Raw genomic sequence first — 26,858 nt, 5'->3', positions numbered from 1 at the left:
AAATGAATTGGACGTCCACCGCTGTCAATGGCACTTGAACCAAAGCGCTCACAGCCAGTCTTTTGGAGGCCTTTACAGGTCACTTTCTGTTCATTTTAGGGCATTTAGAAGTGACTTCCTGTTCATTTTGAGTCACTTCCTATTAATTTTGGGGTCATTCTTGTATCACTTCCTATTCGGTAACCTGAAAATCAACAGGAAGTGACCTATAAATGCCCCAAAAGGAAATGAAATGTTGGAGATGCTCCAAAATTGCCTGGGATTGGCTGCCACCGATGACCATAGACGTCCAATCCGTTTGAAGTGGGAGGGTGCCACCCTCCCGCTTCAAACGGATTGGACGACTACTCGTGAAAAACTCATTCAAATTCACAGGCGAAGGATGAAAACAGCTTGATTTCTGTTTATTAGCTGTATTGTAGAATATTCTAGAATTAATAAAGCCCCCAAAATGGCCTCAGGGTGGCGGCCATATTGGTACGGGCGACGTTCCCCTCAAAGACAATGTTCTGACATTAAAAAGTCAGAACTAGTTTATTATCTGTCTTTGTCGCCATCTGCCGTCCAAATTAGGTGAAGAAGGCGTTCCACCACCGCCGAGCGACAGGGGACGCTACCTGCGAGGCGAGTGCGCAGTCACCCTTCCCGGATGCGGGAGGAGTCGGAAGCGCGAGCGAGCGCTTCTCTGCCCCGCTCGGGTCGCTCCCTCCGTGCGCTCGAGCTACGCTAGCTAGCGTCGCCTTCCTTCCGCGCTCCTCTAGTTAGCTAGCCGGCTAGTTAGTTAGTCAACAGCAGTGAACCCGAGGCAGAAGGGAAAAAGAAGTTATTGGCGCGGGCCCGTACGCCCTAAAGCGAGAAGGAAGGTCGGGCCGCCGGGCCTCCTCCGTTTCCGTTCGGCGCCGCCCGCCCGCCCGCCCGCCTGCCTGAGGAGCGGACATGGAGGCGTTCGGCGGCAGTTTGGGTGAGTCCGTCCGCTGCGCGGGTCAAAGTGCAGCGCGCTCCCTCCTTCTCCTCTCTTACCATAGGAGTGTGCGTGCACGCGCGTCATTTTTCCACGTGTCACCCCCGACTCCCCTCCCTCAGAACTAGACGAACGATTCCGGTCGGATCGACCGCGATCAATCGGTGGCAATTAGTCCACCTACAATTCAACAGATCGAAACCTGACATGTTGGAATCAATTCAGGATCATTCCCCCAGTCGAATTGGATTGGACGCCTATCGCCGTCAATGGCAGTGAAACGGGATTACTCAATCGGATTTTTTTCCCACACTTTCCTACATTGATTGGAAATGATGGAGAGGCACTATTTCCTAATTCTGTGGTTTTTGTGGTTTGGGTGTGTTGTTTTGTAGAGGGAGGAAGGAGAGGTTACATTTGATCGCGGTTTAGCAATTTTTTTCCTGTTTATTTTCTGATTGTTGTTGTTTTGCTGGATTTTTTAATTTCAGTGAAACATGATGGCACCGTGACAAACTGGGGGAGGGGAACCCCCCCCCCCCCACACACACACGAACATCGCATTAAATTGTGAAAATTAGGGGAAATTTTTTTCATTACAAAGCTGCAGCAAAAATGGCAAAACTGTGGGGGGGGGGAAACCCTGAACCCAAACCCCCCGACAACAATGTATAACTTTGTGGAAATTCGGGGGAAATAATGATCACAAAAACTGCAGAAAAAAATGGCAAAACCACGAAAAACTGCACAAAGAAAAACACCCAAAAACTCTCACCAAAACCACGAAACAAAATTGTGTGTATTTTTTTTAAATGTTTTGGTTACAAAATTCTACAGTGTGACAAAACAAAATGACAAAACCTTAAAAAACTGCAAAAAAAAAACAACAAAAAAAAACAACAATACCCCCACACCGCCAACCAATATAATGAAAATCAGGGGGGGGGAAATTATTACAGTGCAGAAAAAAATGGCAAAACCACGAAAAACTGCCCAAAAAAACCAAAACCCACCAAAACTACAAAACAAAACAATTGTGCAAAACAAAATGATAGAACCTCAAAAAACTGAAAAAAAAACCTGAACTCAACCCCCACCACCAACATTGTGAAAATTCAGGAAAAATATGATTGCAGAGTGACATTAAAAAAAAGGCAAAACCACGAAAAACTGCAAAAAACAAAACAAAACACCCCAAAACTCCCGGCAAAACCACGAAACAAAACAATTGTGTGTGCGTGTGTTTTTTTTAAATGTTTTGCTTACAACACTGTAGGAAAAAATGGCAAAACCGCGAAAAACTGCAGGGGGAAAAAAAAACCACCCAAAAACCACCAAAATCACAAAACAGTTGTGTGTGTGTGTTTTTATGTTTTGGTTACAAAACTCTATAGACAAAACCTCCAAAAACTGAAAAAAAAAAAAAAAAAAAAAACTGAACCAAAAACCCCCAATCCGCCCACCAACATTATAAAAATCCGGGAAAAAATTTATTACTAAGCTGCAGAAAAAATGGCAAAACCACGAAAAACTGCACCAAAAAAAAGCACACAAAAAAACACCCAAAAACCCTCACCAAAACCACATAACAAAACAGTTGTGTGTTTTTGTGTGTGTGTTTTATTTTTAATGTTTTGGTTACAACACTCTACAATGTGACAAAACAAAATGACAAAACCTCCAAAAACTGCAAAACAAAAAAACTGACCCCCCACCACCACCAACATTGTGAAAATTCAGGAAAAAATTGATTGCAAAGAGACAGAAAAAAATGGCAAAACTGCAAAAAACAAAACACCCAAAAACTCTCACCAAAACCACAAAAAAAACCAATTGTGTTTTTTTTTTGTTTGTTTTGTTTTTTTTTTTTGTTTTTTTTTTTTTTGTTACAACGCTGTAGGAAAAAATGGCAAAACCGCAAAAAAAAAAAAAAAAAACACCCAAAAACCACCAAAACCATGAATCAAAACAATTGTGTGTGTGTGTGATTTTTTTTTAATGCTTTGGTTACAAAACTATACAGTATGACAAAATAAAATGACAAAACCTCAAAAAACTGCAAAAAAAACCTGAACCCAACACCCCTACCTCGCCCACCAACATTATGAAAAAAAATATTACAAAGCTGCAGAAAAAATGGCAAAACCCACAACCCCACCCCCCAAAAAATAAAATAAAATAAAACAAAACACCCAAAATCTCTCACGAAAACCACAAAGCAAAACAATTGTGTGTTTGTTTTTTTTGTAATGTTTTGGTTACAAAACTGTAGGAAAAAAATGGCAAAACCACGAAAAACTGCAAAAAAAAAGAAAAAAACTCCAACTTTGCATAAATTTGTGAAAATTCGGGAAAAATTTTGATTACGAAGCTGCAGAAAAAATGGCAAAACCACGAAAAAAAACAAGGGTGTTTTTTTTTGTGTGTTTTGGTTCCAACGCTGTAGGAAAAAAATGATAAAACCTCAAAAAACTCCAAAAAGGCAAAAAGATAAATGACCCTGAAACAACCCAAAATCAACAGGAAGTGAGCCCGAAATGCCCCAAAATCAACAGGAAAGTGACCATGAAATGCCCCAAAATGAAATAGGAAGTGACTTCATTAAAACAGGAAGTGACCCCTAAATGCCTTGAAATCAACAGGAAGTGACCCTGAAATGTTTCAAATTAATAGGAAGTGACCCCGAAATTTTTCAAATGAACAGGAAGTAGCCCCGATATCAAAAGGAAATGACCCGCAGTAGCAGCAATGTTACCTGCTCCATTTCAACATGTCAGGTTTTGAGTTGATGGAAAGGCACTGTTTAAGTGACTAGCTCCATCTAGTGGTTAAGCTAAGACGTGCGACAGAACTTTGGCTGAAATGAGTGCCCGTATTTGGAATTAGACGGTCCGGATGTCTCCGGCACCCCATTTTCAGAGCCCCCCGTGGTTTGTGCGCAGACGACAGTGTGTCGGGCGCGAGCGCGTCGGACGTCCACGACCGTCTGTGCGCGCTGGAGCTTCGCGTGCAGCAGCAAGAAGACGAAGTGACGGTGATGAAGGCGGCGCTGGCCGACGTTCTTCGCCGATTGGCCGCTTCCGAAGACTCCTCCAAAGCCGTCAAAGGTACGCTCGCGCTTAAACCGACGAAAACGTGCCGTCGTGTAACCCCTTCTCGTCCTCCAGGCGCGGCCTCGTCCAACACGTGCGTGACTAACGGAGGGACGGCGCGAAAGAGAGACTCCAGGAAGGAAACGCTCTCATCCGCCGCTAAGAGGTAATCGTCGTAACGTGCGTTTTCATGGTGAAGTCGAATCGGAAAGCGTCTCAAAACTTTTGACCGAGCGCGGACCATCAGTCGTTCTGGTTGGTCCAAAAAATGGACAAAAACGGGGAACGACGACTCTACCATTGAGCCGCGTCGCCGCCCCCTTCTGGTGCGTGTGTCCGCAGCGGAGCGTCCGATTTGAAAAAGGAGGCGTCGGCGGAGGAGAGCCGTCAGCGGGAGGAAGCTCCTCCCCCTCAAAGCCCGCAGAGGAGCAGGCACGGGGACGCCAGTAAAAACCAGCCGACCCCAAAAAGGTGTCTGACTCGCCAGCGCTACTAACCGAGCGGCCATCTTTCTTTTTCCAACGTCCTTCAACCGCTTGCGTGTCTCGCTCACTTAACAAGAAGCTTGAGTTCTATCGCACTTCTCAGCTTGAACACTAGATGGAGCGTGTCTGTTTTACAATATCTTTATGCAATACCCCTGGATTGTTTTCCGCAGGGCTCCCAGGCGTTCCCATAGCGGCGCGTGGGACACGGGCGAGGACGGGCGAAGCGTCCTGGCGAAAGCAGCGTCCACCTCCAGGCTGCTCACCAAAGTGGTCAAGAATGCTGACAGGTACGCACTTGGCTGCGTTTTTTTTGGGATGGCGTGTATTAAGGGTGTCAACAATAATCGATGCAGCGATGCATCCCGATGCGGGGCAGGGACGATTCGATTCGATGCGGGCAACACGCTGAATCGATTCAGCGCATTTTAAAACATATAAGTACGTTCAAAAATCTTCCCTGCGCAATACCGGTGATGCAATGGATTTGGTTTCCCCATTTGTATTGTTATTCTCAGAGAGAACTACTTTACATTCAAAGCAAGCCCATAGAGGTTAGATCGGGCTTAAAAAATTCCAGCCCAACCCGACAAGGCCCGCTGGTATTGAAGCCCGACCGGCCAGATCAATTACCGTAATTTCCCGAATATAACACGCACTTTTTTCCCCCAAAATCAACTTGTAAACTCATGGTGCGCATTATAAACGGGTACATAGATGGAGACAGAAATATATATGTATTACATATATATATATATATAAACCGATTTTTTTTCATTGACACGGCCACGTTGTGTTGAAGAAACGCATGCGGCGACCCGTTGCCGACCATTACGGTACGTGACGTCACCATTTTGTTTCGGTAATACTTTAATCTCTAATCGGCCGAATGATTTCGTCTGTGTTAAATTCTGCTTTTTTCACTCTTCATAAAGCACAGAATTTAGTTTCTTGAACTCATTTGAGTCGACGTTTATTCCAGCTCCGCAATTCGGACCATAACAAATGTAAGGGCACACGCTTCCTGTGTCCGTCAACTATATCGGTCCCTCGGGAAACTCAAACCCAAATAACAGTAGTTCCTTTTGTTACTGACGTGTTGAGCGCGATGAGCTCTCACGGATTTCCGACTTACGTTCTCACTTTCATTTTACCGTATCAATCCATGGAAGAAACATTTATTCATCATGAGGAAACGAGCAAGTTATACAGCAGCCTTTAAAAGAAAAGTCACATCTGTTTTGTTTTCTCCTAGATTCTGGTAAGTTGGAGAAGTTGTTAAATCATATTATTACCGTAAATATTGTCAGTTTACGGTAATGTTTTGAACTACCAATGTGCTATGCTTGTGCTGTGTTTCACCAGTCAGTAAAATGACATCTCTGTATCTGTACACGAGCTCTGTTTTCTTGTATTCTTCTATTTATTGGTGCTAAAATTAGGGTGCGCGTTATAAACGGGTACAATAATTTTCCCTAGATTTTACAAGTAAATTTGGGGTGCGCATTATACACGGGTGCGCCTTATATTCTGGAAATTACGGTAACTATAGATTTGCATGCCGGAGCCGGGTGATGCGAAAAAAAAACCGCAGCAGCAGCAGCAATTTATTTTCATTTCTTCAAGTTTTCTTACTGTTTAAATAGTCTACATATTTTTATAAGAGTTATAAAAGCCTTTACACAACAAAATAACGCTGGGAAAGTTTAATATAAAAAAAACACGGTTTTGCAGACACAGAGGAGAAGATTCGAAAGGATCACATTTGCCTTTGTGTGCATAAATAAAAGTGTCTTTCCTAACAAATTCTCAGTTGGCAGACAAAAAAAGCAAGTTTTCTCAATATTTAAATAGTCTACATATTTTTAAGAGATTTATAAAAGCATTTACTCAACAAAATAACACTGGGAAAGTTAAATATTTAAAAAAAAAAAAAAAAAAAACGGTTTTACAGACACACAGAGGAGAAGATTCGAAAGGATCACATTTGCCTTTGTGTGCATAAATAAAAGTGTCTTTCGTGACGAATTCTCAGTTGGCAGGAAAAAAACGCAAGTTTACTCAATATTTAAATAGTCTACATATTTTTAAGAGATTTATAAAAGCATTTACTCAACAAAATAACACTGGGAAAGTTTAATATTAAAAAAAAAAAAAACACGGTTTTACAGACACACAGAGGAGAAGATTCGAAAGGATCACATTTGCCTTTGTGTGCATAAATAAAAGTGTCTTTCGTAACGAATTCTCAGTTGGCAGGAAAAAAACGCAAGTTTACTCAATATTTAAATAGTCTACATATTTTTATGAGATTTATAGAAGCATTTACACAATGAAATAACGCTGGGAAAGTTTAATTAAAAAAAAAAAAAACACGGTTTTACAGACACACAGAGGAGAAGATTCGAAAGGATCACATTTGCCTTTGTGTGCGTAAATAAAAGTGTCTTTCGTAACGAATTCTCAGTTGGCAGGAAAAAAAACGCAAGTTTACTCAATATTTAAATAGTCTACATATTTTTAAGAGAATTATAAACGCATTCACACAATGAAATAACGGGAGGAGAAGAAGAAAAAGAGGGCTGCGCCACAGCTCTCAGCGCATTATTATTTTTTAAAAAAAAATAATTTATTAGTCCGGCGCGGCAGCCCGACCCGACCCACCGAAACGTGAATGCTTAACATTTCTGGTCGGGTCGGGTTCGGGCACAAGATCTAACCTCTATGCAAGGGGGACGAGGAACCCAAATCCGCTTCCTTACCGGAGTAACGTCACAGACAAGCGCAGTTGTAATCGAGAGAGCAGAGAGATAGGATATAACATAACAATGGCTGAAACGGAGAAAGAGGGAGCGAGAAATATTATAGATATAAGATAGGCTAGGCCTACATTTTTACTTTTGTTCTACATTGCAATTTAGTTGATGTTTTGTTTGCAACTGAACTGATCCCTGGATTGATATTGCGATAAAGATGCTGCTGCACTACAATATTTTCTTTGTGGTTTTCTTTAATATTTACTTGAATATTTTTATTGATGGGTCGTTGTGACTAAAATACAGTGACTGTTATTACTGATTTTGCACAGGAGTTCAGATGTTGCACTGTGTGAAAGGCTGCTACTGTGTGTGTAAAAAAAAAAAAAAAAAGAGAGAAAGCCCTGGTCTCATTCAAAGCACTAATTAAATGCTGTGATCTGATTTTTTTTTTTAAAGATATATATGAAAGTATACTATTTTCATTTGACTTCAACCAGGAGTGACACAAGAGCCAATAAAAAGTTGTTTAATGTCTGTCCGCTTGTGTTGGCTCATGGTTCACGAAAAATATGCTTTGCTTTAGAATTTTAATGCATCCCAGGCTTTAATGCATCGCAATGCATTGCCGAATCGAATCGAATCGAATCGTGAGGGCAGTGTCGATGCACACCTCTAGCGTGTATTGATTTGGGGGAATTTTGGGGTCACTTCCTGTTGATTTTGGGACATTTTTAGTCAGTTCCTGCTGAATCAGGTCACTTCCTGTTAATTTGGGGGTGACTTCCTGTTTGTTTTGGGTCACTTCCTGCTAATGTTGGGGCATTCTGGGTTCACTTTCTCTTGATATCAGGTCATTTCCTGTTGATATCAGGTGACTTCCTGTAGATTTAGATACATTTTTGGGTCACTTCCTATTGAGATCAGGTAACTTCCTGTTCATTTGGGGGTCACTTCCTGTTGATTCAGTTCACTTGCTATTTATTTTGGGTAATTTTCTAGTCTCTTCCTGTTGATTCAGGTCACATCCTGTTTGTTTTGGGTCACTTCCTGTGGATTTGGGTAATTTTGGGTCACTTCCTGCTAATGTTGGGGCATTCTGGGTTCACTTCCTCTTGATATCAGGTTATTTCCTGTTGATATCAAGTGATCTCCTGTAGATTTGGATACATTTTTGGGTCACTTCCTATTGAGATCAGGTAACTTCCTGTTCATTTGGGGGTCACTTCCTATTGATTCAGTTCACTTCCTATTTATTTTGGGTCATTTTCTGGTCACTTCCTGCTGATTCAGGTCACATCCTGTTTGTTTTGGGTCACTTCCTGTGGATTTGGGTAATTTTGGGTCACTTCCTGCTAATGTTGGGGCATTCTGGGGTCACTTCCTCTTGCTATCAGGTCATTTCCTGTTGATATCAGGTGACTTCCTGTAGATTTGGATATATTTTTGGGTCACTTCCTATTGAGATCAGGTAACTTCCTGTTCATTTAGGGGTCACTTCCTGTTGATTCAGTTCACTTCCTATTTATTTTGGGTCACTTCCTGTGGATTTGGGTAATTCTGCGTCACCTCCTGCTAATGTTGGGGCATTGTGGGTTCACTTTCTCTTGATATTAGGTCATTTCCTGTTGATATCAGGTGACTTCCTGTAGATTTGGATACATTTTTGGGTCACTTCCTATTGAGATCAGGTAACTTCCTGTTCATTTGGGGGTCACTTCCTGTTGATTCAATTCACTTCCTATTTATTTTGGGTCATTTTCTCGTCACTTCCTGTTGATTCAGGTCACTTCCTGTGGATTTGGGTAATTTTGGGTCACTTCCTGCTAACGCTGGGGCACTCTGGGTTCTCTTCCTCTTGATATCAGGTCATTTCCTGTTGATATCAGGTGGCTTCCTGTAGATTTGGATACATTTTAGGGACACTTCCTATTGAGATCAGGTAACTTCCTTTTCATTTGGGGGTCACTTCCTCTTAAATTTGGGGTCACTTCCTACTGATATTGGAGCATTCTGGGTTCACTTCCTTTTGATAATAGGTCACTTCCTGTTGATTTGGATAATTTTTTTGGGTCGCTTACTATTGAGATTAGGTAGCTTCCTGTTGATTTAAGGGCATTTTAATGTCACTTCCTGTTGATAACAGGTCACTTCCTGATGATTTTAAGGCATTTTTGAGTCGGTTCCTGCTGATTTAGGTCACTTCCTGTTCATTGGGGGGTCACTTCCTGTCGATATCAGGTCACCTGCTGTTGATTTCGATACATTTTTGGGTCACTTCCTATCGAGATAAGCTAACTTCCTGTTGATTTTGGGACATTTTGAGGGCACTTCCTGTTGATAACAGGTCACTTCCTGTTGATATCAGGTGATTTCCTGTTGATTTGGGTATATTTTTGGGTTACTACCTGTTGATTCAGGCTACTACTTGTTTATTTTGGGGTCACTTCCTGTTTATTTGGGTCACATCCTATTGAGATCAGGCATTTTTGAGTCGGTTCCTGCTGATTTAGGTCACTTCCTGTTAATTTGGGGGTCAGTTCCTGTTGATAAGGAGGAATCTGGGTCACTTCCTATCGATATCAGGTCACCTGCTGTTGATTTCGGTACATTTTTGGGTCACTTCCTATCGAGATAAGCTCACTTCCTGTTGATTTTGCGGCAATTTGAGGTCAATTCCTGTTGATAGCAGGTCACTTCCTGTTGATATCAGGTGACTTCCTGTTGATTTGGGTATATTTTTGGGTCACTTTCTATTAATTCAGGTCACTTCCTATATTAGGGTCACTTCCTGTTGATAACAGGTCATTTCCTGTTGATATTCAAGTCACTTCCTGTTGACATCAGGTGACTTTCTGTTGATTTGGGTACATTTTTGGGTCACTTCCTGTTGATTCAGGTCACTTCCTGTTTATTTGGGTCATTTTTGGGTCACTTCACATTGAGATTAGGTAACTTACTTTTGATTTCGTTGTAGTTGCTCTGTATTTGAGTATTCGTTTCACCAATTATTTTTCTCCTTTGTACTTGAGTGAATATTTTTTTGATGACTGCTTTGACTTATTCTGCTTGCAGGCCCAAAGATGTGGCGGTCAGTCAAGGTAAACGGGGGATTTTCCTAAAATGGTCGTCGTCGAGCGCCGACCCGTTGTTGTTGTTGTTGGGTGATCGTGTCGTTGTCTCAAAGCAGCCAAAATGTCCACCAGGGAGAAAAACAGCCAAGCGGGTAAGTGGCGATCCGGCTGGCTAACGCGCATGCTAACGCTCACCGCCCGGTCTCGGCTTTGCTCGCCCTCCGCCGCGTTCGCTCAAGTCGTCCGAACCGCCGTCGGTTTTTGGCGCCTTCTACCGGTCGACCTCGACTTTAAAATGTGCGGTCGGTGTGCGGACGCGGGCAGAGGGAAACCACATCAAGATGTTCATGCGCGGACGCCCCATCACCATGTTCTTGCCGTCCGACGTGGAAAACTACGACGAGGTCCGCACCGAACTTCCCTCGGAGAAGCTGAAACTGGAATGGGTGTATCCTTTTTTCCGTCACGCTTTGCCTTCCTGTTAAGTAACCCCAAACAGGAAGTGACCTGTAAATGCTCTAAAATGAACAGGAAGTGACCCAGAACTACCCCATTTTGTTCATTTTGGGGGTAATTTACAGGTCACCTTCTTTTCATTTTAGGGCATTTATAGGTCACCTCCTCTTCATTTTGAGTCCTTGACCAGCAAGCTTTCAGCTACGGCTACCGAGGGCGAGATTGCCGAGCCAACGTGTATTTGCTGCCCACCGGCGAGATGGTTTACTTCATCGCGTCGGTGGTGGTCCTCTTCAACTACGACGAACGCACACAGCGTCACTACCTGGGCCACACCGACTGCGTCAAATGGTGAGACCTCCGCCTGGCCCCGCCTGCCACGGTCCCTCTTACCGGCGCGCTCTCTTCTCTCTCGCCGTTAGTCTCGCCGTCCACCCTGACAAGATTCGCATCGCCACGGGACAAATTGCCGGAGTGGACAAAGACGGAAGGGTGAGCGTCATCGTCGTGGTGTTCGGTTTATCTGTATCCGGGTCGCAAAGTCCTTGGTCAGACTGGCAGTCTTTAGCCAATCCAGCTTGAAATTGGATGGCTTTTGTAGTCTGAACAGTTAGCACATAAATCTGGACTTGGATTTGGACAAGATGCTTCTCAGTCTGAACAGGCCCAGATCTGATTTGGACACTTGCTAAAAATAGTGTGAACAGTCACCCATAAAAATCCTATTTGAGGAGGAATCGGATTGGGCATTCTTGGGCCAGCGTGTCCGGGGTCAGCCTCGAGGTCTCCTACCAGTATCCGAGACACCTCCCTTGTGAGGTGTTGAGGGAGTGTCCTCGCCAGATGCTACTCAGAGTCTCTCCTGGATGACGGAGCTCCTCATTTTGGCAGCTAGTATCCGCGATCTCGTTCTTTCTTTGGATCAGTTCCTTTTTCGGACGCTGCTGTCAATCTTGTGCTCCGATCTCCCCTTGTTTGTCCATAAGATCCTGACATACTCAAACGCCTCAACCTGGGGTCAACCCTAAGCCTATCTTAACCCTCACCCCTAACCTGGAGCAAGCAATCCACCCTTTTTTCGGCTGAGAACCATGGCCTCAGACTCAGAGGCAGCTTCATACTTCGTGTCTGTCCGACAGAGCCTAAAGGACAGCAAACGGTCTGCACAAATTAGAGTAGAAACCCTCCTCCCACGGAACTCAACACCCTCTGCCACCTAGCTGCACCTAAAAATTTTGTCCGTGAAAGTCACGAACAGGAAAGGACAGGCTTGGCCGAGTCCTACCCTCAGGTCTGACTTATTGCCTGCCGGCTACGTAGACCAGACACTTGCTCCTTTGTACAAGGACCATATGACCACTGAGAAGGGAACAGCCACCCATTACTCCTGGAGTGCCCCTGGTCAAAAGCCTTTCTCAAATCCACTAAACTGACTCGGACTGGATCGTCAAAGGATAAAGACCTGGTCCAGGACGAAAACCACACACCGCAGGTTCAACTATTGTCCAAACGCGCCTTTCCAGTACCCTGGCGTCGGATGAGGAGTGTGATCCTCCTGTAGTTGGAACACACCCTCTGGGACCTTACTTTAAGATGGTTTCCGACTTCAACAGCAATGTCCTCGATGACCATGCAATGTCGCAGAGGTGCGTCAATCAAGACAGCCCTGCAACATCCAGAACCTCAAGATACCTGAAGGTGGACCTCATCTATCGACCCAACCAGGGGCCTCTCGGCTCCGTTTCCTACATGGGGTGGTGCGAGCAAGTTGTCGCCTCCCCCCTCCGAGGCGCCAGACGGTTTGTCGGAACATCTCCGGCTCCTTTTTGCCCTCATTTGTGAACAAGAGCCACTTCAACCAGCTCCTCCGACGGGATTCCAAGGCATTCCCATGTCTCCCGCTGGCGGGACATACCCGGAACACCTTTCCAGGGAGGCTTCCGAACCAGATGCCTGAGCCACCTCTACTGACTCGTCTCAACGCTGAGGAGTAGCGGCTGGACACTGAGTCCCTCCCGGATAACCGACCTTCTGACACTATCTCTAAGGAGGAGCCTGGCCACCCTGCGGAAAAATCTCATTTCGACCGCTTGTATCTGGGATCTTGTTCTATGGTCCCACAGCTCATGACAATAGGTGAGGGTAGGAACGTAGATCGACAGGTAAATCGAGAGCTTGACCTTTTTGGCTAAGTCCTTCTTCACCACTACGGACCGATGCAGAGTCCGCATCACTGCAGACGCTGCACCGATCCGCCTGTCGATATCCCGCTCCTTCCTACCCTTACCAATGAACAAGACCCCAAGATACTTGAACTCTTCCACTTGGGGCAGGATCTTAACCCCGACCCGGAGAGGGAATGCCACCCTTTTCACACTGAGGACCATAGTCTTGGACTTGGAAGTGCTGATCTTTATCCCAATTGCTTCACACTGGGCTGCGAACCGCTCCAGTGAGAGTTGGACTCTGCACCGGTCCGTAGTGGTGTAGAAGGAACCAAAAGGCGAAGCTCTCGATTTACCAGTCGATCTATGTTTCTACCCTCACCTACGGTCACGTGCTGTGGGTTGTGACCGAAAGAACAAGATCCCGGATGCAAGCAGTCGAAATGAGTTTCCTCCGTAGGGTGTTCGAACTCTCCCTTAGAGATAAGGTGAGAAGCTCGTTCATCCAGGAGTGCCTCAGGGTTGAGCCGCTACTCCTCCGTGTTGAGAGGAGCCAGCTTAGGTGGCCCGGGCATCTGGTTTGGATGCCTCCTGGACGCCTCCCTGGAGAGGTGTTCCGGGCATGTCCCACCGGAAGAAGGCCCTGGGGACTAACCAGGACACGCTGGAGAGACTCGGCTAACCTGGGAACCCCTTGGGATCTCGCCGGAGGAGCTGGTTGAAGTGGCTAAAGCTGCTGATGCCTCGATCCGATCACGGATTAAGCGGTAGATAATGGGCGGATGGGTACGAATACCGTATTTGAGGACTATAAGTCGCTCTGGAGTATCAATCTGTTCTTATTTAGTGAGACCTTTTTTTATTTTGGTCCTGCAGGCCGTGCAGCCGCACGTTCGCGTTTGGGACAGCGTCAGCCTGTCCACGCTGCAAGTGCTAGGTTTGGGAACCTTCGAGAGAGGCGTGGGCTCCTTGGCCTTCTCCCGAGCCGTAAGTGACCTTTAGACAAAGGCGTGGTCCTCTCCCCTCTGACACACACCGGTCACTGCCGCTTTTAGGACTCGGGTCAGCACCTGAGCGTGATTGACGACTGCAACGACCACATGTTGACCGTTTGGGACTGGCAGAAGAAGTCCAAGATGGCTGAGATCAAGGTGCGCATACCTGTTCTGGCGATATAGGGAATTTTTGCCATTCAGTTTTTGGTTTTGGTGGGGGGAGGGGTTTTCAGGTTTTTTTTTTTCTTTAATAGTTTGGCGTTTTTTTCATTTTTGGGCATATTTGCAATTCTTTTTGGGGGGGATTCTCAGCATGGGTTGTGGTTTTCGTGCTGTTTTGCAGTTTTTCACAGTTCTGCCGTTTTTATTGTAGTATTTTTTCGTTTTTTAGCAGGTCTTTTTGTGGTTCTTGTCTGTTTTTAGTGGGTTTTTTCCCAAGGGGGTTGTGGGGTTTTTTGTCGTTTTTCCTTTTTTTTTCAGCAGTCCCTGAAAACCAAAACCACAAAAAAAAAATCACTATGTCGAAACCCGTAGAAAAGGTGAAAAACCATCAGCAAAAAGGGGGGGGGGGGAACTGTCAAAACAGCAAAAAAAAAAAAAAAAAGGGGCAAAAAACTGGGAAGCTGCAAAAAACTGAACCGACCAAAGCCACAAAACAGGCAAAACAAACTTTAAAACTAAAAAGCTTAAGCCCGGAGACAAATCTTTGTTTTTGTCTGTCCAGACCACCACCGACGTGGTCTTGGTGGTGGACTTCCACCCCACGGAGCCAAACACCATCATCACCTGTGGAAAGTCGCACATCTTCTTCTGGGCTTGGAGCGCCAACTCCTTGGCTCGGAAGCAGGGCATCTTCGGGGTATGGAAACGCCGCCCGTCTTTCGTCCTTCGCCCTTCACCCGGCCGCTCTTCAACTCCTGTTTTTCTAGAAATATGAGAAGCCCAAGTTTATCCAGTGCGTGGCCTTCCTGAGCAACGGCGACATTCTGACCGGGGACTCGGGCGGTGTCCTCCTGGTCTGGACCAGAAACGCCGCCACCGAGACTTCTGGGAAAGGTCCGCGAGGTGAGCTATGTAGGCACTTCCTCTAGAGTTTGGATAATTTCTCGCTAACTTCCTGTTGATTTTGGGTCACTTCCTCTTAATTTTAGGGCATTTCTGAGTCACTTCCTGTTGGTTTTGAGTCACTTCCTGTTGGTTTCGTATCACTTCTCTGTTACATTTAGGATCACTTCCTCTTAATTTTAGGAAATTTCTGAGTCCATTTCTGTTACCTAGTCCCTTCCTGTTGATTTTGGATTCCTTCCTGTTGATTTCAGGGCATTTCTGAGTCACTTCCTATTGATTTTGGGTCACTTCCTTTACATTTGGGATCACTTCCTCTTAATCTGACGGCATTTCTGATTCACTTCCTGTTTGCTAGTCACCTCCTGTTGATTTTAGGGCATTTATGAGTCACTTCCTGTTGGTTTTGGGTTACTTCCTTTGCATTACGTATCACTTCCTCTTAATTTGACGGCATTTCTGAGTCACTTCCTTTTTTACTAGTCACTTCCTATTGATTTTGGGTCACTTCCTGTTGATTTCTAGGCATTTCTGAGTCACTTCCTATTGATTTTGGGTCACTTTCTTTACATTTGGGATCAATTCCTCTGAATATGAGGGCATTTCTGAGTCACGTTCTTGTTTTACTCGTCGCTTCCTGTTGGTTTTGGGTCACTTCCTGTTGATTTCTAGGCATTTCTGAGTCACTTCCTGTTGATTTTGGGTCACTTCCTTTATATTTGGGATCAATTCCTCTTAATTTGAGGGCATTTCTGAGTCACATCCTGTTGGTTTAACGGCATTTCTGAGTCACTTCCTGTTAACCAGTCGCTTCCTGTTGATTTTGGGTCACTTCCTGTTGATTTATAGGCATTTCTGAGTCACTTCCTGTTGACTTTGGGTCACTTCCTTTACATTTGGGATCACTTCCTCTTAATTTGAGGGCATATCTGAATCACTTCCTGTTGATTTCAGGGCATTTTTGAGTCACTTCTGGTTAATTTTGGGTTACTTCCTTTACATTACAGATGACTTTGTCTTAATATAGGGCATTTCTGAGTCACCTATTTACCAGTCACTTCCTGTTGCTTTTGGGTCACTCCCTTTACATTTTGGATCACTTCCTCTTATTTTGAAGGCATTTTAAAATCACTTCCTGTTGGTTTAAGGGCATCTCTGAGTCACTTCCTGTTGATTTTTGGTCACTTCCTGTTGATTTCAGGGCATTTCTGAGTCACTTCCTGTTGGTTTTGGGTTTCTTCCCTTACATTTGTCTTAATATTAGGGCATTTCTGAGTGCTGTTTACCAGTGACTTCCTGTTGATTTCTAGGCATTTCTGAGTCACTCCTTGTTGTTTTTTGGTTACTTCCTTTAGATTTGGGATCATTTCCTCTTAATTTGAGGGCATTTCTGAGTCACTGCCTGCTTGCTACTCACTTCTTGTTGATTTCAGGGCATTTCTGAGTCACTTCCTGCTAGTTTTGGGTTACTTCCTTTACACCACGGATCATTTTGTCTTAATTTTAGGGCACTTTTGAGTCACTTCCTGTTTGCCAGTCACTTCCTGTTGATTTTGGTTCACTTCCTTTACATTTGGGATCACCTCCTCTTAATTTAAGGGTAGGCATTTCCGAGTCCCTTCCTGTTGATTTTGGGTCACTTCCTGTTGATTTTAGGGCATTTCTGAAACACTTTCTGTTTGCTAGACACTTCCCTTACATTAATGATCATTTTGTCTTAAATTTAGGGCATTTCTGAGTCACTTCTTGTTTACCAGTCACTTCCTGTTGGTTTTGGGTCACTTCATGTTGATTTCTAGGCATTTCTGAGTCACTTCCTGCTGCTTTGTGGTCACTTCCTTTACATTTGGGATCACTTCCCCTTAATTAGAGGCAATATCTGGGTTACTTCCTGTTGGTTTAAGGGCATTTTTGAGTCACTTCCTGTTTTCTTGTCACTTCCTGTTGATTTTGGGTCACTTCCTGTTGATTTCTTGGGCATTTTTGAGTCACTTCTTGTTGATTTGGAGTCACTTCCTTTACATTTGTGATCACTTCCTCTTAATTTGAAGGCATATCTGAGTTGTTTACTATTGGTTTAGGGGCATTTCTGAGACACTTCCTGTTTACTAGTCACTTTCTGTTGATTTTGGGTAACTCGCTTTACATTTGGGATCACTTCCTTTTAGTTTGAGGCAATCTCCGGGTCACTTCCTGTTGGTTTAAGGCATTTCTGAGTCACTTCCTGTTTGCTTGTCCCTTCCAGATGATTTTGGGTCACTTTTAATTTTAGGGCATATCTGAGTCAGTTCCTGTTGATTTTGGATCACTTCCTGTTGATTTTGATTTTGAGTCACTTCCTTTACATTTGGGATCACTTCCTCTTAATTTGAAGGCATTTCTGAGTTGTTTCCTGTTGGGTTTAGAGCATTTCTGAGAAACTTCCTGTTTACTAGTCACTTCCTTTAGATTTTGGGTAACTTCCTTTACATTTGGGATCACTACCTTTTAGTTTTAGGGCATATTTGAATCACTTCCTCTTGAAACTGGTCACTTCCTGCTGATTTCTGGTGACTTCCTTTACATTTTAGGCTATTCTGGAGTCACTGTACATTTTGGATCATTTCTGGGTAGGGTTGGCCTCGCATGCATTGGATTCACAGCAGAAAAGACCGTATATCGGAGCATTAGGGCAGCCATGTTGGTAGTGGCAACGTTCCCGTCAAAGTGAATGCATTGACATTCAAACGAGCATATTTCTCAACCTCCTTTCCAAGATTATTCATCAAAGCATCTGCTATTTACTCTGTGCCGCACCGATACCGATTCCGGCCGGTACCGATACCGCTTGTCCAGTCAATGTACGTACGCTTTGTGTCAGCCTTCCAGATCAGTCGGCAGGTGAAAGGTCACGAGGGCAGCGTCTTCTGCTTGTGCCAGATGAGGAACGGCGCCGTGCTGAGCGGAGGAGGAAAAGACCGCAAAGTCATCCTTTGGGACGCCCACGTCCGAGCCGAGCGCGACATCGAGGTCGGCCTCGCTCGCTCCCGGCCTCCGTCCGTCCCTCGCCGCCGTTGACGTACCGTTTTGCGTCGGAAGGTACCGGATCAGTACGGCAGCATCCGGGCGGTGGCCGAAGGGAAAGGAGACCAGTTCTTGGTGGGCACCTCGCGAAACTTCATACTCCGAGGAACCTTCCACGATGGCTTCACGGTGGAAGTGCAGGTAAGTGGTTGCAGGGGAAAAATGACATGACTCCACTATAAAACATTTTTGGGGCCCGAGGCAGTTATGAAGTAGCTTGAGTTGAGCCGATATTCTGTCACACTTCTCAGTGTAAACACTAGGTGGAGCTAGTCATTTAAAGAATGCTCTCCATGAACTCAAAACCTGACATGTTGAAATCCAGAAATTGTGTAGGCAACTTAGCTCCTTCCACGGGTAACTTCCAGTCGATTTTGGGGCATTAAAGGGTCACTTCCTGCTGATATCATGTCACTTCCTGTAGAACCTGGGGCAATTCAGGGTCGCTCCCTGATCATTATGGGGAATTTCGTGGTCACTTCCTGTTTTAAGTAGTAATTTCTTGTTCATTTGGGGCATTTTAGAGTCACTTCCTATAAATTAAAAAAAATTAACACACCAAAACCCCCCAAAAAATAACTGAGGAAATAAAAACAAAATACCACAAAAATAAAACATACACAAAACAACCTGTGTATCATCCCCCCGCCCCTGTGTATCTGCAGGGTTGTTTTTTTGGGGGATGTTTTTCTGTTTTTGGTGGTTTTGGAGTGTTCATTTTGGGGGTGGGGGGGTCTGTTTTTACTGAGTTTAAACACCCACAGAACAGAAACACAGAAACGCCCACCTTTTTTCTGTTTTTGCTGCAATAAGACATCCATAGAACCCACCGCCCTGTTTTTTTGTGGGGGTTTTTTTCAGTTTGTTTGTTTTTTCTGAGATAAAATTGTAGTTTTGGAGTGTTTTGAAGTGTTTTTTTATTTTTATTTTTTTTGTGTGGCTTTTTTTTTTTCTGTTTTTTTTTTTGCTGTGACAAAACACCCACAGAACCCACACACCCTGTTTTTTGGGGTGTTGCTCAGTTTTTTTTTTTTTTTTTTTTTTTTTTGGGGGGTTATTTGCAGGGGCGCTTTTTGGGTGGTTTTGTGTTTTTTTTGTGTTTTGGTTTTTTTTTCAATGTGCTTGTTTGTTTATATTTCTGTTTTTGCTGTGATAAAACACCCACAGAACCCACCGGCCCTGATTTTTGAGTGATTTTTTTTTTTTTTTTTTTTTTGTGGTTTTTGGGTGTTTTCCTGTTTTGTTGTTGTTGATTTTTTGGTTTTTGAATGTTTTTTGGGGGGGGGTTCAGTTTTTTTACTGAGATAAAACACCCACAGAACCTACCCACCCTGATTTTTTTGGGTGGTGTTCAGTTTTTTTGTGTGTGTGTGTATTTGCAGGGTTTTTGGGGGGGTGGTTTTGTGTTTTTTCTGTGGGGGGATGTTTTGGAGTGTTTTACAGTTTATTTTTTTTCAGTTTTTTATGGAGATAAAACACGCACAGAACCTATCCACCCTGTTTTTTGGGGTAGTGTTCAGTTTTTTAATTTTTTTTAAATTTTTGGTGTATTGGGGGGGTGTTTTGGGGTGTTTTTCAGTTTGTTTATTTTGTTCTGTTTTTTCACTGAGATATAACACCCACAGAACCCACCAACCCACCCTGTTTTTTGGGGGATTTGTTCAGTTTTGGTTTGTTTTTTTTGCTGTATTTGCAGGGGGTCTTTTGGATGGTTTTGTGGTGGTTTTCAGTTTGTTTTTTTCCTGTTTTTTACTAATATAAAGCACCCACAGAACCTATCCACCCTGTTTTTGGGGTGTATTTTTTTCTTTTCGTGAATTTGCAGGAGGAGTGGGGTTTTGAGTTTTTTTTTTTTTTTTGTGGTGCTTTTCTGTTTTGTTTTGTTTTTGCAGTTTTGGTGTGTTTTTCTTTTTTGTGGTTTTGGTTTCTTTTTTGTGTGTGTTCTGTCTCACTTGTTTTGTGGTGGTTTGGGGGATGTTGTTCAGTCTTTTTGTGGTTTATTGGTTTTTTTACTCGGTTTTTGTGATTTTTGCAATTTGCGTTTTTCTTATTTTTGGTTTTTGCATTTTTTCACTATTGTTTCCAGGATTTTTTTTTTCAATTTCAGTGAAACAATCACTCAATGGCAGCCTTTTCATCTGAAATGGATCGGACGTCTGGCGCCGTCAATTGTTCTTAGCCAGTAAACAGCAAGTGACCACGAAATGTCCCAAAATCAAACAGGAAGTGACTTGATTGAAACAGGAAGTGAAAATTAAAACTAGTGAAAAAACGCACAAAAATGTAAAATAGTTTGTACACCCCTGATGTAGCAAAAATAGTGAATGTGACGGTCCGGCGGGAAATGGCATCACCACACTTTGCTCGCAGGGCCACACGGACGAGCTGTGGGGCTTGGCGTCGCACCCGTCCAAGCATTTGTTCCTGACGTGCGCTCAGGACCGGATGGTGTGTCTGTGGAATTCCACCCATCACAAGCTGCAGTGGAGTCGCAGCGTGGAGGTCATTTTTATTCCACTTTTTAGTAACCGTATGATCAGCCGGACCCTTGACAACTCCGCCCCTTTTACAGGAACACGGCCACTGCGCCGACTTTCATCCCGGCGGAGGCGTGGTCGCCATAGGAACGCACTCGGGAAAGTCGGTGTCGGGTCGCTGGGAGGGGTGGGCGGGGCAGAGTGCGCGGGGCTAACCTCCGCTGTGCCAGGTGGTTCGTGCTGGACGCCGAGACCGCCGATCTGGTGGCCATCCACACAGACGGCAACGAGCAGCTGTCCGTCATGCGCTTCTCGGCAGGTGAGTTCATTGCCCCTAACGACACGGCCCAGTATCAAAGTCAATTCATTGACGGCAGAAGCATGAAAAGACCTTTCACTGCCCCTACCAACATGGCTGCCCTAAGGAGCCGTTCCCATCACAGGCAATGCATTGACGTTAAAATAAGTCCTAACTAGCTTATTTAATTGCTTTATTTTTCATTGGCTTGCAATGACGGCACTAGAAGTCCAATCCATATGAGTTGGGAGGGATGGCAGCGAAGGATTGGACGTCGACTAGCGATAAACTCATTGAAATTTACTGCAGAAGGGGGCCATGTTGGTATGGGCAGAGTTCTCATTAAAGTCAATGCACTGACATTCAGATGACGTCATAACTAGCTTATATGGCTACTTGATGATTTGTTTTTGCAGCAGTCACAATATGACTTTGCAATACTCTAGTGATGGAGAATATTTTTTGCATTTTCCGCAACTTTCTGTTCGCAGACGGCGCCCTGCTGGCGGTGGGGTCTCATGACAACTTCATCTACGTGTACAATGTAACCGAGCGCGGGCGCAAGTACAGCCGCTACGGGAAATGCTCTGTAAGTTTTGCTAGCAGATGACACCGCATTAGTACGTTAGCATGGATAATGTGCTAATTACTTTTTGCCGGCAGACGATACCATGTTAGTACGTTAGCTTAGCACATGTGCTAATTGCTTTTGCTAGCAGACTATACCACATTAGTACATTTGCTTAGCCCTTGTGCTAACTGTTTTTGGTAGCAGACCCTACCATATTAGTACTTTAGCTTAGCTCATGTGCTAATTTCTCTTGCTAGCAGACGCTACCATATTAGTAAGTTAGTTTAGCTCATGTGCCATTTGCAAGCAGACTTTTCCAAATTACCAATAGTATGTTAGCTTAGCCCATGTGCTAATTGCATTTGCTATCAGGCTCCACCGCATTAGTATGTTAGCTTAGCTCATGTGCTAATTGCTTTTGCTAGCAGACGCTATCTTATTAGTTAGTTTAGCTCATGTGCCATTTGCAATCAGACTATACCAAATTAATATGTTAGCTTAGCTTATGTGCTAATTGCTTTTGCTACCAGAGTATACCGTATTAGTACGTTAGCTTAGCTCATGTGCTAGTTGCTTTTGCTAGCAGGCGCTATCGCATTAGTATGTTAGTTTAGCTCATGTGTGAATCTTTTTTGCTAGCAGACTATACCATATTAGTACATTAGTTTAGCTCATGTGTGAATCTTTTTTGCTAGCAGACACTATATTGGTACATTTGTTTAGCTCATGTGCTATTTGCTAGCAGACATTTACCATGATAGAATGTTAATTTAGCTCATGTGCTAATCGGTTGTGCTAGCAGACACTACCACATTAGTACGTTTAGCTCGTGTGCTATTTGCTAGCAGACTATACCACATTAGCTTAGCACATATGGTAATAGCTTTTGCTAGCAGCCTATACCACATTAGTATGTTTCTACTTATAGAAAATGTTGATTCATATTTTATTTATTTTTTTTTTTTTTTTTGCACAAATGGCACTGGTTCATTTGTTGCTGACAATGACAATAAAGTAGCACATGTGCTAATTGCTTTTGCTAGCAGACTACGCCACATTAGTATGTTAGCTTAGCTCATGTGCTAATGACCATTTTTTTTTACTGGTGCAACGTTGTAAATTGTGATGGGCGCTTCCAGGGCCACTCCAGCTACATCACGCACTTGGACTGGTCGCCTGACAACAAGTTCATCATGTCCAACTCGGGAGACTACGAAATTCTCTACTGTGAGTGGCGCCTTCGCTCTTCCGACAATGCAAACGCCGCCTAGCTAAACCGCCCCTGCGTTTTAGGGGACGTTCCCAACGGCTGCAAGTACATCCGAAACCGTTCGGAGTGCAAAGACATCGACTGGGCCACGTACACGTGCGTTCTAGGCTACCACGTCTTTGGTCAGTGCGCCCTGCCGTCCGTCGCCGCGGTCCGGTTTCCCTTCTGAAAGGCTTCTTCTCCGCCAGGTGTGTGGCCGGAGGGCTCGGACGGGACCGACATCAACGCCCTGGTGCGCTCGCACAATCGCAAAGTTCTGGCTTTGGCCGACGACTTCTGCAAAGTTCACCTCTTCTCTTACCCTTGCTCCACGTTCAAGGTGAGCTTAAAAAAAAAAACAAAATCACGACAAAGCTGAAGAAAAATAACTCTCGGTAAATGATCTAGTAACCTAAACCAGTGATTAAACTTTTGAGCAAATTAGGCTCACTGTTTTTGTGTTTGAACAACTCACGTGCAAGTTTCTGGGTCACTTCCTGTTGATTTTGGGGCTTTTTCAGGTCACTTCCCGCACATTTGAGGGGGTTGAGGGGTTCACTTCCTGTAGGTTTAGGATCATTTTCTTTTGATTTTTATGGCATTTCTGGGTCACTTCCGCCAAAAGTGGCCCCAAAATCAACAGGAAGTGACTCAAAAATGCCCTAAAATTAGGAGGAAGTGAGCCCAAATTTTAAGGAAGTTAATTTCCCGAAAAACTTGACAGGAAGTTGATACACTGTTGTTTCAGGCTCCCAGTCACAAGTACAGCGCTCACAGCAGTCACGTGACCAACGTCAGCTTCCTGTTCGATGACGCTCACCTGATATCCACGGGCGGCAAGGACACCAGCATCCTGCAGTGGCGACTGGTCGACAAGAACAACCCGAGCGAGCCCGTCCGCTCGGCGCCCCCCGCCGAACCCTCCGCCCAGCCTTTTTCTGAATCGGCGCCGACCTCCGCACCGTCGGAGGTTGACGGTGCGGAAGAAGACGGCGCAGAGGTCGACGGTACCGAAGTCGGCGCCTCAGAGGTTGAGGGTGCGGAGGTCGTCGGTGCCTCAGAGGTTGAGGGTGCGGAGGTCGGCGACGCTCCGCCGCCTCTGGCGGACGTCGGCGCTCTCGCTGTCTGAAAACGCGCTGGATCCGGTACGTGTCAGCCAGACGTCCTAACGTGCGTGATCGCACGGAGGTGAGATCAGTAGGTGGTCTTCCGTGGGTGGCTTTTTCCTTTCACGTTAAAAAAAAAAAAAACAACTGACCAGAGGAGACTCTGATAGAAAGGAAAAACGAGGGTGACATCTTCAGGTCGACCGGAATGGAATTTTCTTTTTTTTAACATTCATTGTTTGTATTTTACAATTTTTTATTATTTTTTCTTAGATTATTTTTAGTTTAATATTGTTTTCGATTTTTAAAAAAAATATTTTTGGTTTTATTTTAATCATTTTTTTTGGGACAATTGTAATTATTTTTAATTTTTTAAATTTTATTTTGTCATTGTTTTAAATCATTTTTTGTTTTATTTTTTCATTTTTTTAGACATTTGTAATTATTTTTAATCAAATTGATTGTCATTGTTTTAGATTTTTTTGTTAATTTTTTTTATTCATTTGTGATTTTTTTTCATCTTTTTAGATTTTTTTAGACATTCGTAATTATTTTTAATTTTTTAAATTTTATTTAGTTATTTTAAATCATTTTTGGTTTTATTTTGTTTATTTTTTCATTTTTTTTAGACATTTGTAATTATTTTTAATTTTTTAAATTTGATTTTTTTTCGTTTTAGATTTTTTTGGTTTATTTTTTCAGACATTTGTAATTATTTTAAATCAAATTTGATTTTGTCATTGTTATAGATTTTTTTTTTCGACATTTGTAATTTTTAATATGAATTTTTTTTTTTTTTACATTTAACTATTTTGTCATTGTTTTTTCTTTTTGTTTTTAATCATTTTTTAAAAGTATATATATTTTGATTAGATTTTTTGTTTTTTGTTATAAAAATTAGTTTTCTTAATAATATTTTTTTCATATATTTTATTTTTAATTTTAAATGTTTGAAAATTTTGTATTTTTTTTTTTTGGTGGGATTTTAAAATGTTTTATTTTGTAATTATTTTTTTCAATGGGATATGGGACTTTCAAAGGCCGATACTGATTAAAAAAAAAAAAAAAAAAAAAAAACGATTAAAATTGACTCATTCTAATTAACGTCATATTTCGCAGCTACCTCCGACTGGCCGCTAGGGGGTGCAAAAATCAATTAACAAAGCTCATCACCCAAGCAATCAATACAAGACATTGACATTAAAAAAAGAAAGTCCATACATCGGCCGACCTTTAGTGACATCATCTCGTTTTTTTTTTTTGTTTTTTTTTTAACTCTGCCTTGATTTTACAATGGGAACGGCAACTTCCACCTTTTGTTGGGCGCAAGTTGCTCTGCCGATCGTCTAACATTTTCTTTCATCTGCTAAGTTGGGAGTTACGTTAGCTTGTAAATGTGCCGTCATCACGTCCGAGTCTTACCAAAAAGAGACTTTTCTGTGCGTGTCTTTTGCCAGGTGAGGTGATTTGTTGTTTTTTTTTGTAGCGGGAGAGGGCGGGAGGGAAACACATCTTTTCTAGTCAATCGGCCGCGAGTATGTCGACGGTTGTGTTGGACAAACGGTGAAAATAAATACTTGTTTGCTCATTTGTTGCCAGTGTCTGTGAACTCTTTGAACCGGGTCACTTCCTGTACATTTTGGATCATTTCCTGTTGTGTATAGGGCATTTTGGGGTAAAATGCACTAAAATTAGGAAGTGACCCATGGGAGAGAAAGAGCAAACCATATTATATAGAACTAGATACTGCAATTTCTGGAGAAATTACTCTGGGTCTTTGCTCTGTGGAGTTACAATCTTAGCCCCACCCAGGTTGGTTCGGTGACATTTCGGGGACAATATCAGGTCACTTCCTGTTGATCTGGGAACGTTTGGGGGGGTGCCCTTGTCATAACAGGTCATTTAGGGGGTGAGGCCTGGCCATATCAGGTTCTTTGGGGACGTGTCCGATTGATATCTGGTCATTTCCTGTTGATCTGGGGACATTGGTTTTTTGCCATTGAAAATAAATGGGAAAAAATTTAGACGTCCATGGCTGTCAATGGCAGCGCCCTCCATAAGCATCAATGGAATCGGGGACATTTTGGGGACACGTCCTATTGATATCTGGTCATTTCCTGTTGATTTGGGGACATTGGTTTTTTGCCATTGAAAATAAATGGGAAAAAAATTTGGACGTCCATGGCCGTTAATGGCATCGACGTCCATATGTGTCAATGGAATCCAAGTACATTGGCATCAATAGATCCGGCATACATGGCCGTCAATGGTATCAATGCAATGTAAATTTCATTGGAAATTCCATTGAAAGTGAATGGGGAAATTTCAACGTTGCATCCCATTAAAAATGAATGGGAAAGTTTTTGGCAAATTTCCGGGGAACCGTAAATTTTTTCCAAATTCTGTATTCAACTTTTATGCCCGCACCGTCCCGGAATATTTGATGTCCAAATAGTGTGATTTGGTCAAAAATTGTCAAATTTAAAAAAAAAATTTTTTTTTTCGAAAAATCGGCATTTACGGACGAACGGAAAAATTTTTGGGGTCGTTCGAAAAATTCCCTGCGTCGCGTGAAAATTCCGGTTGTTTCGATGGTCAAACGGTTCGGGCTGTGCGGGGCGGTGAAGAAATCCCATTAAAAAAAAAAAAACACTATCTGGGTCTTTGAAAAATGATATAAATATGGAATATATTAGGTGAACAAATGAAGAGCTACACAAGGATGTGCTGGCTCATCACCTCACATTTAATCATGAAAAGCAAATCCACAAACGAGACATCCAATGACACAGAGAAGCGAGAAAGCAGCCAACCGGCACCCGCGGGCAGGGCCGTCCTCACGGACGTCACGCCACGATGTCGTAGAGCGTTCCCACGCGCGCGAGCCAATCGCACAGGGCCCGGCGTAGGCGCGGTTCGGCCACGCGGCAAGCTAGCTGGCACAAGTCGGGGTAGAGCGCCGGCTGAAGGGCGGTGAAGGCGGAGTCCGAAAGCCGCAGGACCTCCGTCAGCAGCGTGGCCGCCATGTCACTCCACGCCTGCCGG

The 26,858-nt window shown here is 43.5% G+C and overlaps 2 protein-coding genes across 5 annotated transcripts in view; one reads left to right on the top strand and one right to left on the bottom strand.

Annotated features, from left to right (window-relative positions):
* Positions 1-642: 642 nt before the first annotated feature.
* Positions 643-24,899, top strand: LOC130922642 (echinoderm microtubule-associated protein-like 4). Of its 3 annotated transcripts, none has more exons than XM_057847546.1 (23): positions 643-961; positions 3,904-4,219; positions 4,396-4,524; positions 4,712-4,828; positions 10,370-10,395; positions 10,485-10,520; positions 10,693-10,816; positions 11,026-11,175; positions 11,247-11,316; positions 13,866-13,976; positions 14,045-14,140; positions 14,709-14,843; positions 14,914-15,049; positions 17,910-18,058; positions 18,128-18,253; positions 20,483-20,614; positions 20,685-20,752; positions 20,820-20,908; positions 21,379-21,476; positions 22,598-22,685; positions 22,752-22,850; positions 22,917-23,047; positions 23,456-24,899. In XM_057847546.1, exons 1-23 carry the CDS (start codon positions 937-939, stop codon positions 23,834-23,836), a joined length of 2,832 nt encoding a protein of 943 aa, XP_057703529.1. In that variant the 5' UTR covers positions 643-936; the 3' UTR covers positions 23,837-24,899. The 3 variants fall into 3 exon arrangements, with proteins under 3 accessions (XP_057703529.1, XP_057703528.1, XP_057703530.1); XM_057847545.1 differs by having other exon boundaries at positions 10,482-10,520; XM_057847547.1 differs by lacking the exon at positions 643-961 and having other exon boundaries at positions 3,924-4,068; positions 4,129-4,524; positions 10,482-10,520.
* The window catches only part of arfgef3 (ARFGEF family member 3), a 53,463-nt gene continuing 51,491 nt past the window's right edge, over positions 24,887-26,858 (bottom strand). For both annotated transcript variants that reach the window (XM_057847543.1, XM_057847544.1), the window contains exon 44: positions 24,887-26,851. In XM_057847543.1, the coding sequence (XP_057703526.1) occupies positions 26,660-26,851 (192 nt within the window). In that variant the 3' untranslated portion in view covers positions 24,887-26,659. The remainder of the gene's footprint in view (positions 26,852-26,858) is intronic.

This window comes from Corythoichthys intestinalis, chromosome 10 (genome assembly GCF_030265065.1).
Source record: "Corythoichthys intestinalis isolate RoL2023-P3 chromosome 10, ASM3026506v1, whole genome shotgun sequence".
NCBI lineage: Eukaryota > Metazoa > Chordata > Actinopteri > Syngnathiformes > Syngnathidae > Corythoichthys > Corythoichthys intestinalis.
The sequence above is the reverse complement of the archived record's forward strand: the minus strand, read 5'-3'. Positions and strand labels throughout refer to the sequence as shown.

Coding starts and splice junctions, on each gene's coding strand:
- LOC130922642 (XM_057847545.1), top strand. CDS start 937: ATGGAGGCGTTCGGCGGCAGTTTGG. Junction 20,615..20,684: donor AGTGGAGTCGCAGCGTGGAG/GTCATTTTTATT, acceptor CCCCTTTTACAG/GAACACGGCCACTGCGCCGA. Junction 20,909..21,378: donor CGTCATGCGCTTCTCGGCAG/GTGAGTTCATTG, acceptor TTCTGTTCGCAG/ACGGCGCCCTGCTGGCGGTG.